This window comes from Caloenas nicobarica, chromosome 11 (assembly GCF_036013445.1).
Source record: "Caloenas nicobarica isolate bCalNic1 chromosome 11, bCalNic1.hap1, whole genome shotgun sequence".
In the NCBI taxonomy this organism is placed as follows: Eukaryota; Metazoa; Chordata; class Aves; order Columbiformes; family Columbidae; genus Caloenas; species Caloenas nicobarica.
The window spans coordinates 21,297,711-21,312,002 of record NC_088255.1 but is presented as its reverse complement, the minus strand read 5'-3'; the positions used below and the strand labels follow the sequence as shown (position 1 = coordinate 21,312,002).

General features: G+C 40.1%; 1 protein-coding gene across 20 annotated transcripts in view; it reads left to right on the top strand.

Moving 5' to 3' along the window:
* Window positions 1-14,292, top strand: part of SLMAP (sarcolemma associated protein) — an 86,180-nt gene that overhangs the window by 58,931 nt on the left and 12,957 nt on the right. For 10 of the 20 annotated variants that reach the window (XM_065642583.1, XM_065642596.1, XM_065642597.1 and 7 more), the window contains 6 exons: window positions 554-874; window positions 2,193-2,310; window positions 2,788-2,959; window positions 4,408-4,542; window positions 8,021-8,110; window positions 9,168-9,255. In XM_065642583.1, coding sequence (XP_065498655.1) covers window positions 554-874; window positions 2,193-2,310; window positions 2,788-2,959; window positions 4,408-4,542; window positions 8,021-8,104 — 830 coding nt within the window. In that variant the 3' untranslated portion in view covers window positions 8,105-8,110; window positions 9,168-9,255. Of the gene's footprint in view, window positions 1-553; window positions 875-2,192; window positions 2,311-2,787; window positions 2,960-4,407; window positions 4,543-8,020; window positions 8,111-9,167; window positions 12,363-14,292 lie in introns of those variants that run through there. The other 10 variants (XM_065642582.1, XM_065642594.1, XM_065642590.1 and 7 more) reach the window with 2 other exon arrangements.

Genomic DNA, 14,292 nt, shown 5'->3' with positions numbered 1-14,292 from the left:
ATTAATTTAGTGATTGCTTTTCCCCATGTTAAAGATCAATGAAATACATGTGAACTCTGATATATATTCTTTAAAAAGCAAAAAAAGAACACTGAGCAAATTAAGCACTCTGCTTCCATCAGTCAGGGTTTTAACTGTGATTTTGTTCTTTCTTTCGTGCTTCCCTTTCCTCTGTACTGCACCTTTTTTCAGCTCTTTGCACTGCATTCTATCTGCGTGCACGTTTAAGAAAAATAGTTGAGCTCAGAGAAGAGATGTTTAGTAATAAAACAGTTTTGAATGGGAATAATTTATGAGGTTTGCTTTATGCAGAAATGTAAAATAACCTGGCGCGTATGTGACTGCTGCACGTTTACAGTAAACCGCAAACACTAAAAGACGATGTATAGTTCGGTTTATCTGATGCAGCTGTACCTGTCAATTAAAAATTAATCTTGCATTTTGAAAAATGCTTTCGTATTTGGATTCTTTAGTCCTATTAAACATTAACAAGTTGAGAGAGTTATGTTTTTTAGATTTTTAAAAAATATTAACATTACTGTATGCTTTCCAGCTCAGTTGCGAAGGTTACAAGAAGATATTGAGAATCTTCGTGAGGAAAAGGAGAGTGAAATTTCAAGCACTCGAAACGAACTCGTCAGCGCTCAAAATGAGATTCTGTCACTGCAACAAGTAGCGGCAAAGGCAGCGTCAGAACGAGACACAGACATTTCCACGTTGCAAGATGAGCTGCAGACAGTGCGAGCGGAACTCGAGCGGTGGCGGAAGGATGCCTCGGATTATGAAAAAGAAATCGTCAGCCTGCAAGCCAGCTTCGAGTCCAGGTGCCAGCAGTGCGAGGATCAGCACAAGCAAGAGGCCGCTCGTTTGAAAGGTACGTGAGTGAAGGGATGTCCCAGAGCAGCGCCACAGGAGCATCCTGCTCCATCTGATGGGTGTCACTTACTCACATCACTAGCATTTGTTTGTTTCTTCATAGTCATTTGCTATGTGTGTATATCTATATATACACACACACACATATGTGTGTGTGTTTATATATGTGTATCAAGGCTTATAGTGTTACAAAAGCTGTTTTTAATTGTAAATTAAAATTCAGTTGTAATTAAAATTACATTAAATTGTAATTGTCAATTTTGCCTCTTAGCTGAGGTACCCTTTGATATTAAAAATAGACCAAGTATAATTCCACTTAGAAAAGATGGAAAAAAATTACTATTTAAAGGATTGATATTGCCCCACATTTCCAAAAGGACTTGTATAACTTCTGTATAGTTTAAGCCCGTAAATGGATAGCTTCACTTGAGACAAAAAACTGTATTTTATGGCTTAATAAAACAGTTGATGCATCTCATTTTTAACACAAAAATGTTAAAATAAATTTAAAATTAAAACTTTATTCTGGATGCATGATGTAGAGAGATATATAATGTATATAATATGTTGTGCTGAGCCAGTGTAGGGTTTCTTCTGGGCTCGTTCGTTTGCGTCTCACTTTACCTGCAATGCAGCCGCATCTCATGGGGACGGCTCGAGAGCCACCGCCTCAGGTCCTGTGGAGTTCAGAAGCTCACGGTGAAACTTCATATGTGCCACAGAGAAACTGGAATACGTCAAATGTGCTTTAAATCCTGAATCGGTTAATCTTTGCGAAGTTGTCAGAGAAGCCTTTTTCCAGTTCAGTCTCTGTCGTTGCATTACTGTGTAATGTTGATTTCTCTCTTACGAGGGCCTGATTTATTTCAAAGGTCTCAAGGTCTCATTTTCACCCTTTAGATACTGCTTTGAACATTCTGTTCCTTGTAGCAGAGCTGTGGTGTCAAGTGTTTTGAGCTGTTTGCTGTTTTCAAGTCTGGGAAATAATTTTCTTCAAGCACAGTTTTCTGTTCCTGTTTCTAAAATACCCGAGTAGACCTGTAATCAGACTGTTTTCTATTTTGTGCCTTAGAAAAAGCTCACAGGGGGGGGGGGGGGGGGAAGCAAGCAAGCATTAGCTTGTTTAATGGCTCACAAACCTCAGGACATTGTAATGTTTTATAGGTGCTTGTGAGAGAATTCCTATGACATGATTATAATCAAATATATTTGAGATTTATGACTGATACCAGCTTTTCCTCCATTTATTAGCTGGTGATACTTGAAACAGCTGTGAAATAATTTTACCCGATTGAATTAAACTTTATTCCTTGCAGGTGAACTTGAGAAGTTGAAGGCAGAGTGGAGTGCTCTAGAAGCTGAGTGTGTGACACTAAGGAAGGAAAATACTTCGCTTACGTCTGAACTTCAGCGACAAGAGAAGGAGCTTTCCAGGTAAGCTGAAGAGGATTTTGTTGGTTTTTTTCATCCTAAAAGTGGTACTAAATGTCTTATGGTGTTTCAATAAATGTGTTGAAATTTTATTTATATCATAATATTGGGCAGAACACACTTTCATGCCATATTGTTGTACCAAACTATTTTTCTCTATTTTGTAAATGCTTCTGTATTACTTACCGGTGATGTTACATTGTCATAAGGTAATGTGACTTGTCTTTCTGCTTCGTTATAAGGACTTGGCAACATGCATTGGGGAAGTATTTAGATTTAACATTTATCCTTCTGCTTAAAAGACAATAAACTGCATAGATTTCCTAACTTAAAATTTACTCAGTATTCAGGGTTGGAAAATGATTCCGTGTTAAACAAAAATAATGTGTGAAATTTTGGAGGATGCCAAGTGCTTTTAAAAAAATCTCTTATTTTTTTTAAATTTAAAACATGTGGAATCAATTGGATTTTGTTTTTCAGCTCTCAGAAGCAGAGTTTAGCGCTAACCAGTGATATAAGTGTTCTTGAGATGTCTCGAAAGGAACTTGAAGATCAGATGGGATCTTTGAGAGAAAAACATCAACGGGATGCAGCCAGTCTGAAAAGCCAACTCAGTGAAGCTGAGAGTCAAGCAAAAGATGTTCAGAAAGAGGTAACACAAAATATTATTTCTGTTTTGAGAGAATATAATGCCCAATGACTTCGACTTCTAAGCTAAAAGGAAAAACTAAGATTTCTAGAAACGAAAACTTTTCATACTTTTATTGCAAGTACTTTTATGGTATTTAGTTATATATAAACTGAAGTTAGACCTCAGAAGGAAGATTTCAGATAAAATGACTTGAGTGTGTTTTGGGAACTTCTTAAAGTTTAGTTTTGTGCATTGCCTTAGTGAATTTCATTTTAAGCTGTCCAGACAGGCAAACCTGTATTCAGAGTCTTCCTGAACATTGTGGGATAGAGTTTCATGAGCTGTTCTGAGTCAAAATTAATTCTTCTGTCAGTATGGTTTTCCTAGTTGGCTTTAAGCTCTTTTGTTTGGCAGTGGGACCGCACATTCGCCGCAGAGGTCTCTTTTCATCTTACTGGGTCACTGGGCTGCTGATGATTAGCAAGTGCATAAGGCAAACCAGCATTTTGAGCATATTTCATCTGCGTGGCCTCTGAAGATCACAGTGGAAGAGGCCGTGGCCTCCAGCACTTACTTGCTTTCTCTTAGGAGCATTTTGAGTGAAGTTTTCGCCCGTCACTGCTTTTAGTTTCTCTTGCAGTCCTTTGCGTTGTCATTAACTCTCCCATGTCACATTCCTTACAATTTTCAGAATTTGAAAACCCCAGCCCTGTTAGTCTGTGGTTTTGTAATCGGATGTATTTGTAAAGATGCTTAATCTTTTAAATTTGTGGTAAATGCCAGGACTGAACGTCATTGGTTCTGTCCTACTAATCCCTGTCACAAGGACTGCTAGAAAGCTTCTGATCTACAGAGAAAATTGAACAGGAGTTTGAAAAGGTGCAGCTGCCAGTGCTGTAGGAACTGAGGGACGTTCGCCCAGTAGTGTTTGTACCTGACCACACTGCGGATTATGGCGTGATAGTAATAAGGCGTAATATTTATTTAATGCCTTTCTTACTCTTATGTTTGAGTTTGCTGTGTGGGAAGAGGGTTTGATTTACTTCACGCAGAATATTGATTTTTTGCACCTGTTTTATTAGTGTAGGTATTTAATCTACAGCCTAGATGTTAGAGCACTATTTAAATGTAAGCGACCCCTTGTTCCCCTGTTTCTTGTTTAGTCTTCATAGCTTTGACAGCCCTTTCCAATATCATAATGAGTAGTTGTTTGGTAGGAGAGATGAATCAAGGCCTTGCATTGACTTCATATTTCCTTGGTTTTAGTAATCTTAGTCCTTCAAAGTCAGGGACAAAATCTTCATTTAGAAAACAAGGAAACCTAAACTGAGATTTTTCTACCCTGCTTTTATGAAAAGAGGGTGTATTGATCCCAGGGCGAGTTACTGGAGGCAGGTGGCGGGAGGGGAATCAGCACACGTGAGCCCGTGTTGGGTGTCCAGGGCTCCCAGAGTGTTCTCTCTTTGCAGTATGAACGGACACAGATGGTGCTCTCGGAGCTGAAGGCCAAGTACGAGCTGGCCGAACAACAGAACCAGTCACTCACGGAAGAGCTCAAGCAATGCAAAGAAAACCTGAAGCTGCTACAAGAAAAAGGAAACAATGTAAGTCTGTACAAAATATGTGGGGAAGTCCGGTTGTGACATGGGCAGTTCTGTTGATTGAGGGAATACGGAAGTGTCAAATAGAAAAGGACGGACTTAAAAAAAAAATTAAAAAATTAAAAAACAGCTCGGAACCATATTATATGCAAAATTCCATTCTGGTACTACCTGTGCAAATTTGCAGGTCATTACACTTGCAATTATGCATGCAAGTTAAATTTACAGTTGTGTATGGCCTTAGGTATCTGCTCTCTTGGAAGCATCTGGCTCGAATAGCAGTGAACCAGAACTTAGAAAAACTTCTTAATTTCAGAGAATGATACGTGGGTAAAAGCTGAGAAACCCGTATCCAAATGAATTAAGCAATCTTTTTCAAGATGCTTTTATTAGTGTTTATTACAACAAATGTTTCCTCCTTACTCCTGCTCCCACTTCTTAGCAGTGGTTATCCCTGATCGGCTCACGCTTTAAACAGTGCAGTTGAACTGTCCTTCCTATTAATGAAAATATTCTTTTCTTTTGCAATTAATTTGAGAGATGGTATCGTTAGAATTGATTTTTAAAGCAAGGGGCAACTATTTTATACTGAGACTTCTGAAATCCCCAAACGTTAAGGGTGCAGCAGCCGTGTTAGAGGTGGTCACAGCCTTGTTTTGGATCCTTCACCACCCTGGGGTGGCTGTTTCTTGTCCTCCTGTCCTGGCTCTGATCAGTGCAGGGTGAGCGGCTCCTGTAGTGGACAGTACAAACCAGGAGGATAATGGATGCTCTGTAATAACCTTCCAGAAAACTTCCTCTGACTCTGAAGAACGTTTAATGGGGCCCCATCCTCTAAAACCAGCCGGCTGCGAGATGCCCAAAGTTTGTGTGAATACTCTTGCCACAGCCAATTACTGAATGTAAACCTCTAACATAGGAGAGCTGTCACACATAAAGAATTCAAAGCCCTTTTCACTTTGTACAGCCATATTTTCAGGAATATGATGTTATAATTCTCTTGGAACCTGCTTCATGCTTAGAATTCTTTGGCAATGCTCAGATAATATTGAGTTACTAAAGTAGGCAGAAGTCAAAAAGAGCCAGAAAAACCCCATTCTAATAGAATAGATCACAGTGAATAAGTAATTGTGAATGTGAGATTTTTCTGCTCTGTTAAAAACATTAACCTTGGAATTACAAAGATCAGTGGAAAAAGGGTGATAATAGAGGGACGAAATACTGTGAAGGGAATTGGAGCACATGATGAAAGGGGAAAAGCTTGCAAGGTAAGGGAAACTTTAGGAAGAATTTGAGGTGGGTATGTAAATGGAATTAGGAAGCCCAGCAGTTGCCAGGAACTGCTGACCCTTGGAACTGGGAGGTCAGGGGATGGTGAGGAGCATCCAACCATGTAAGGACTTGCAGGACAAGCTACTTGCAGTCAGTAATGCAAAACGTATCTATCCTTTGGATTATTTGAAGCATCATGGACACTGGGCTGAGTTCCAAGGTCAAATTTGTCAAGTACCGTTGTCCCCTGATGCTGGAATCGTTATCTGCTATGTCATTTCCAAGGCCACTGTCCCACCAAAAGTGACTTCCCGCTGTGGGATTTGTTCCTTTTTGTGGCCCATCTGTATCCGAGTTTGCATATCTTCATATTCTGATACAAGATGCTCACTTTTGATGAAGCACTTCATTAAATGCTCCTCGACACTAAGGAGATATGTTATATATTGATAAGTTTGTGAGGGGGGAAATTTAATCATTTAAAGACAATTTCATTTAATGTGGTGGATATTTATTGTCTGTTTCATTTGCCAAGATGCCACAGCCATGAATGTGTATACATTTTTTAAAAATAATAATAATAAAAAAATGTAAAGAAAAAAAATCCTTAGAATTGTTTGGTGAACTAACAAATGCTACAAAAGACAAAGCTTCTGCACTCCACTGGGATATCATTTAAATATTAAGTTTTTTACTTAAGTTTTACTTTAAAAATGTTGCAGTGTTGTGTTCTGAAATGCTTAGCAGTGTGGTTTACTACTTGTGCTTGCATGCTTATAGTCACTGATTATCTCCTGATGGGCTTTATATGACAGATTTATCAATGTGAATGGTTTGGGAGCATTAGCTGCTCCGGTTGACTTCAACTTCTGGCGCTTTTTTGAACACTGCTGGATTATTTCTAGCAATATGCTTTCTGGGGGAAGGTGGCACTCTGATTTGTGGCACCAATGACACAAAAATAATCCTGCATGAAAATGACTTTCATAGTTACACATAATTTTTCTATTAAATATTTGCCTTGATTAAAACGCATTTGAATTGAATGGCAGAGACCAGAACACCTTCTAAGATTCCTGTGTTTTGAACCATATTGAAGGTTCTGTGATTAAGTGACTTCTACAAATTCATAACAGGATGAGATTTTATTTATGAATCACAATGTTTCAGAAAGTCTTCAAACATGAATTTAGAATTTATTTATTTGAACAAAATCAAGGCAGCTTCAGCACAAAAAAAAAAGGTCTTAAAATATTTAGCATGGTTTGAACTTAACCTCTGTGTGTCTTTGTGTGTGCACGAATTTACCAGCGAGGATACAGAGAAAGCAGATGTCTTCCCAGGACGGCTTAAAAAGAATTTAGGTCCATTTTTGCTTTTAATTTATTATAATAAGGATAGAGGCTGCCTGTCCGGGATGTGAAGTAGTTTACAGTTAGTCGAATGTAGCTGAGAAGATCTGTAGGTGGTTCTAATGAGGCCATAAGCCAAACGAACCGTGCGATCTTGCCAGCGAGCCGCTCGGCCCGGCTGCAGCGTTCCATCGATTTTTCCAGAATCGTGTTTGCTCACCAGGCTGCCGACCTGCCAGAGATGCTGAGATTTGTGGCATCTCTAATCGCAACGTACTTCCCTGCTCTCTAGTAATGTGGTGTGGGTTGTACGGTCACGGTACAATCTCACGGAGGTGTCTGGAGCACTGTGGACATAGATTCATAGACATTGATTCACTAATGGAGGAAAAAGATTGTTTTTCCTGGAGGCTGGTGATGGAAAACGGGAAAGGCTAACCAGCGAGGAACAAAGGAGTAGCTGAAAAATTCAATATCTGATGGGAGTCTGTCTGCCTTAAGAAATCCAGATGGGATTTCCTATCACTTAAAAAAACCTAAAACCAACTATAAGTAAGATACAGGCAAATCAGTTTAAACATTTGTATTGTTTTTAAGTGCTAAATTCCAAGTTGTGACAAGAGGTTTCTTAGAACATCTTCTGCTTACTCCCCTTTATTGTTAAACACCCTGTTCACTGGAGTAGAACGGTGTACTAACTTTGTATACCAGATTAGATAATGCTGTATTGTGTTAGATGTCTTTAATACATTTCAATTAAAACAAAACTCACTGACTTATTTTCCCCCGCTCTAAATCATCTTTACCTGATTCATTTATAGCACAAAGTGATTTTTAATATCCCTTCCCTTCTTTAGCCTTCCATATTACAACCCGTCCCAGCCGTATTCATCGGCCTAATCCTGGCTTTCCTGTATTGGTGTTACGGCCCATTGTGGTAGCGACAGGTACAAGCACTACGTTCAGTCGATGTATGTTTGTCCCTCTCACCTGTGTGTGCCATTTCTGTATGAAACCGTGCATGGTGAAATGCTCACAGGTATTTCTTTCACCTGAAGCAAACCCTTCATTTAATACGCCATTCTCTTGACACTGGCGAGCTGAGCAATCAACTAATCATTAACATCTGTGTGATCTCTTTAATTCTAACAACGAATTTCGTTCTAACTGGTTCTGAATGTGCGTCTTCTACAATAACGTGGTCGCAGTTTGTCTTCAGCGAATGGGCTTGGCTGCCTTTTGCACTTGCTGCCGTGCTAGGGCCTGCGAGAAAACCGCATTGCTTAATTAACTGTGAAAAATGAAGAGTTTGCCTCTAAATAATAATAAAAATCAACAAGCTTTGGTTCCTACTTATGAACTAAGAAATTCCTCTCTGGCTCCAAACACTTTAATTTTTCTCACTGTTGCTATGAAGATGGGGGAAAAAGAAAAAAAAATAAAGACGAGATGAGAAATAGGTGGTTGGTTTGTATCCTGAACTCTCAGCTTGCATTTTCTCTAACGTCTCTCAGTGTGTCCTCCTCTTAAAATGCTGCTGTTGTCATGAAATGTTGTGACAGTCCATTAGAAATGATGTTGTTAGCACCTGCTGCAAACTGACCTCATAGATCTGGATTTAAACGTTCAAAAGCTGAGTTACCGATGTCAGTGCTGCACACACCTGTGTCTGGTGAAGACCTGGCACGAGCAACGCGTTAAACATCTGAAGCCCTCACGTATTTAAGAGCAAATTTCTTTGAGGTGCATACGGCGATGAAGCTGGAGATCCAGAACTGCCCCAAGTTCTGCTGCTCCTCAGTCACGGAGAGTCGTGGAGTTCCCTGTGCTAGAGACGCGGTTTGCTGGGATGCTCTAAGCCAGGCCTAACTGCAGCCGGGCTCAGGGGTGACGCTTTAGTGATGCCGATCAACCCGCGCTCAGGCCTTTCAGGAACCACGGGGTAAACTGATTAGAATGAATTAGAACAAATATGATATTGATTTTTTTTTTCTCTCCACACAGAGACAATGGCCTTGGATGCCTGTGATGGCAGCTCTGGTTGCTGTGACAGCCGTGGTGCTGTACCCAGGCCTAACCAGAGCTTCTCCATGAGAACTGTTGTTGAATCCATACACCGTCCTCCCTTTAGAAGCTGGCAACATTCATATACTGAGGGAAAACAGATTAATTCTCTTCCTTTTTACCTCTTAATACAGCACAGCTCTGCGTGAGAACAGCAGTAGGGTCATTTGCTTTAAACTGTATAAAATGTATCTGTCTATAAAGAGGGAATAAAATTGTGATTCATCATACTGTGAGCAATATTTTTGCTTACAATTTCATGCAAGTTTTAAATTAGTGTGTTGGGATTCTGAATACTATAATGGTGGCCTAAAGTAGGCTTCTTGGTACCAAATTATTTATAATGGCTAGGGTTGTGGACACTTACTTTAGAATCTGATTGCCAGATGTAAAAGGAAAATGACATTAATGATTTGGCCACCCAAGCCAAGTAACCTTGCAGATACTTGGAAAACAGATGCAGTGTGCTCAGTGCCTTTCAGTACAAGATTATTTTTTTTAAAAAAAGACCTAGCATACCATTTTACTTGCTGTTAGTCACTGAGCTGTTGGGAACAAGGCTTAAGAAAACTTCTCTTTACCACGCCTTTGGAAGGAAGCATATTTTTTCTTTGGTAATGATTGCTTCATGAATGATTTTTGGGAATAAACACAATTCATGTCCAGCCTTAAAGAGACACTGATGGCGAAGACCAGCCTCGAGTGTTTGGTGTGCGCGTGTGCGAGTGGAAGCATGTGTGTTCTGAGCGGACTGAGGTATTTCTGGGAGCAAGTTCTTGGTCATTTGATGGACATAGTGCAGTGATTCAGCTTATGTTAACTTCAGTTTGAATGTAATTTATTAAATTTCATATATTTAAAGAGGTGCATTCTTTGAAACTATGAATGCTTTCTCACATATCACATGTATCAATTTATTTTTTCAGTCATTTGATACTTTCCGACTTGAGCTGGAGAAGCTCTTTGGATAAGCTTTTGTTGACGTAACTTTATTAAGATAACTGCTACAGTACGTCTGTGATTAGCTGAAAAAACATCTAAGATACATAAAATACTACAAAATTGGAATCATATACCTGAGGAAGTATTGTCAGGTGAAGATGGTTTTAATTTGGTAGTAAAATTTTGTGCATCCTCATCACATGGCTGTAAGTATGATGCAGTGGTCCCCATTACAAAGTTTATTTTCCTTATCTAAGTACTATAACTATTGCTATTTGCTGACTTTTGGTGGGAATCACTGTAGTTAGTGCTCAATTAAATGTAGACTGTAGTTGTCTTGTTCAACTCAACAGTTCTGTCAAAATTTATTAAAGACTTAAATAATATGCTAGAGAATGATAAAGTAAAATGGCTCTCTTAAACAAACTCCAAACTAGGGAGGTAATCTCAGCAACTCAATTGGCTTTAAAGAACGTTATGGCAATCGACAGATAGTTTAAATATTTAAATAGAAATTTAGCTTATAATTTACTTTGTGAGGTTTTAAGGGTCATTGTCCTTTAATTAAAGGTTCTATCTTAAGTTACATGGGATTTGCTAATGGGAGGATTATTAGTTACGGAAAAAATAGTCCACAAGTGACTTGTAGAAAATAAATATTGTCATTTAGTTCATTCATTTCATCCTTTTCAGTTGCAGGAAGCCACCCAACCACAGAACACTCGTATGCCAGTGGTACTTAGTACCTCTTGTATATAGGTTATTGCAAATATTGTTCTGAAATGCTTAACTTCAGAATTACATTTTTTAAAGTAAATAATTGTTTTAAATCTATTTTGTAAAGATATAAAGATACAATAGAATTTCTGGAGTACAGATTAAACTATTTGCACTAACACACGTGATGTGCATGATTTAATAAAATAACTTTACTCTCCCTATGCATGTTTGAGTTGAATGTCATTTGAAAACAAAAGATTGACGCTAAGTTCCCTTTGCGCTAGATCCTGCCACGGTTACTAGGCACGATGTCTGCAGCATGTCCAGTAATAGCAAAAGAATTATTATAATATATTTTTTTTTTCCCTTGTATTCCACATTTTGCACTGGTTTTATTTTTTTTGTCTAGCTGATCTCTCTCCTGGGGTTTTTCAGAAAGAAAGAGGGGAGGAGAGAGCGAGGAAAGGCCGGGGAGCATCATTGCCGTGGAGGTGGGAATCAGAGAGATGGGCTGAGATTGGAGGAGCGGTGGCTGCAGGGAGCAGTGGCAAAGCCCTTCCTGGGGACGGGAGCCTGATGCTGCCGCCTCTTCTCCAGCATCTCGCGCTCCCTGTTTGTCCCTCTTTGAGCTGCTGTTTCTTTTCCCATTGATCCCGTGCCCTCCTCCCTGCCGGCAGCACGTAGAGGGGGTGTGAGGAGGTGCAGTGGAGCCTGGGGGGCCGAGGTCCCTCCCGGTCCCAGCGGTGAAAGTGCCACCAGAGTTCCCTGGGACCGACCTCGGCGTGTCCCGCATACCAAGCAATGGGTTTGTTCTTGTGTTAAAGACAAATGTTGTGTTTTCTGAAATCTTTAGAGCCTCAGAGAGCTGGAATTTGAGACCTGACAAGGCTGTATTAAAGGAGAAAGATTTCCAATGTATTTCCGTGCATGTGTGCGTATTTATATTGTATACACGGGTGCGTAGTACACGTTGCATGGGGGTTTGTGCTTCCACATGTATTTGTGGTTCCCTAATACGGTGCCTTTCCCAGGAGTTCTTGACATTTGCATGTTCAAAATGATCAAGAATGAGCTAAAATGCACAGTTCGCTCTGGTTATGAGGAGGACTGGATCGGGTAACTGGGAAGTTGCAGTTCTTCAGTACTTGGACATGAAAGCAGCAAGTGGAGTTGTTTTGCAGGCACTCTATGCACAAACCGCTCGGATTTTTATTGTGTTTGTTTATAGTAAACATGTTTTTTACATTCGTATTTAGGTTCTTGTAAGGCTTGATTAGCTGAGCCTTGGAGCTACTGTAACAAGAGCAGCTTTTCACAAGCCTGTAAGATGTTCTAAGTCTAATTGTAAAGTAAGTGCTCTGAGCTTGCACTGGAGTTTGAGATTTTAAAAAGGTTCCTCGTACTAGAAAAATGGCAGTTGTTTTATCAGTTGCTAGTTCAATTTGGAAGATTTGATATAATAATATATCTGAACGCTTCTTCAGTTTTGTCTTGGCGTCATGACTGAGGCACCTTTTTTAAATTTTGAAAGAATTCTACCTACATGGGGACTACAACAGCAGGCCTTTTATTTAAAAATATAAATACACAATACAGAAAAAATACAGAGTAATTTTCCTGTTCTTCTAGCTGAATTAAATGCATTCTTCCAGAGTGTTAGCCTGATCTTTCTTGCAGAATCTCTGGGGTTTTTTGGTGCTAAATGGAGAATTGTGAGTCTGCACAACATATTGCAAAGTTTTCACATGAAACAGTGTTAGTGAAACTTCGTATCAAATGACTGATGGCTGAAGCAAAGGTAATCATCCGTGCATGTATTCCTAAGTCATTTTTCTTTTTCTAATCGAGTCTTCTGAAGTACCTTACCCATTCAAATGTTCCGTGTGCTTTACATAAGATTTTGAATGTCTCCTGCCTTAATCTGTAGGGTTTTACCACTTGCAAGAACCATTCCTTCAGCTGGAATCTTCTCCGGGACAAATCCACTGCTGAGATTCGTCCCGCCAGCAGCATCTGAGGGTTTCACACCACCAGGGACCTTTCTTCCCTCTGTTTTTTCATCCACCATCAGCATTTCATGAGCAACCGTCTCAAGATTTTGAGTCTGCATTAACATAGCCCTTGGTCATACAAAAGAATTAAAAGCCATATTCTGTCCCGCTGTGTCTCAGGCAGATAAGATAGCTCTGGATCTGCAGGGCGATCGCTTCCAGCACTGATTTCCTCATCCCAGTCCCTCTGTGTCCCTTTCTTTCTCCCCTGGTGGGGAACTGGGCTGCACTTTGGGTCTCCCAGGTCTTCCTGCCTTCCTGGGATTTTATAATAGTTTGTCCCAACTTGTTCAAATTAGTGAGCAAAGGTTTGTCCACAGAGCCAAGTTCTGCTTGGAGAGAGGGTTGCACTCGCTACTGCTTTAAAAACCATGGGTGCTACCGGGATTTGGCTAAAGGCTCCCAGAAGTAGAAGGTAAATTAGCAACTGAAACAAAAGTTTCAGGGGCAAGGGCCATTAGAGGCTCGATTTCCATTTGTTGGTGAGGGGAACTCATATCTGATTGCCGCTCTGGGCATCACCGTCATGAAACATCATGGATTTCAACATCAGAAGCATAATGTCAGGAAGTTAAGCAGGTATTCTAGAAAGACAGAATTCTTTAAGAACTTCAGGAAGAGAATCAGTCACCTCTCTAGGTAAGTTACTTGAGCAACTACTGTGCTCTCAAAAAACCCCCAAACCCAAGCCTGTGTTTGAGTTTGTCTTGCTTTGGCTCCCTACCATTGGAATTCAATGTATCTCTCTTGGAGGATGTTCTGCTACTGCAAATATCCTGATCCAGGGGTTTGACACCGTGATCCAAATACTTTCCAATCTTGCTTTATATGAATGGATGGAATTATTTTTTTTCTTCGTCCCTCTAGTTTTTGTTGTGAACTTCTTAAACTATTTCTAATTTTCAGAATGTTTTTTGAAGAGCAGATGCCAGAACAGAAGGTGTCCTTACCATTAAGACCTTACTAATACCATATAAATAGAAAATAAGCTTTATATCCTGCTCTGCTATTCTTACTTGGCTGTTTACCAGAACTCTTTTGGGGTGTCACTGACTTCTAGCATTTGGATTTTAATCTCGTGAATCAAATCTGTGCATTCCTCGTGGCGCCCCAGCCCCGCGGTATCTGACCTTGCGATGCTGTTCGGTGAAAGCTGCTGTAGACGAGCAGCCCGGGGCAGCGACTGTTCCGTGGCCGTTCAGCACGTTGTCGGTGGTTTTTCCCCGTCAGGTGTTCACAGGGCTGACTGCTGGAGCTTTCCAGATTAGTGATCAGCCACTGTTGAGCCAAAACCAGATTGCTGCAGGACAGCAGGGGAAACGTTTAGAGAGTAATTCCTTCACTGAGCTTTT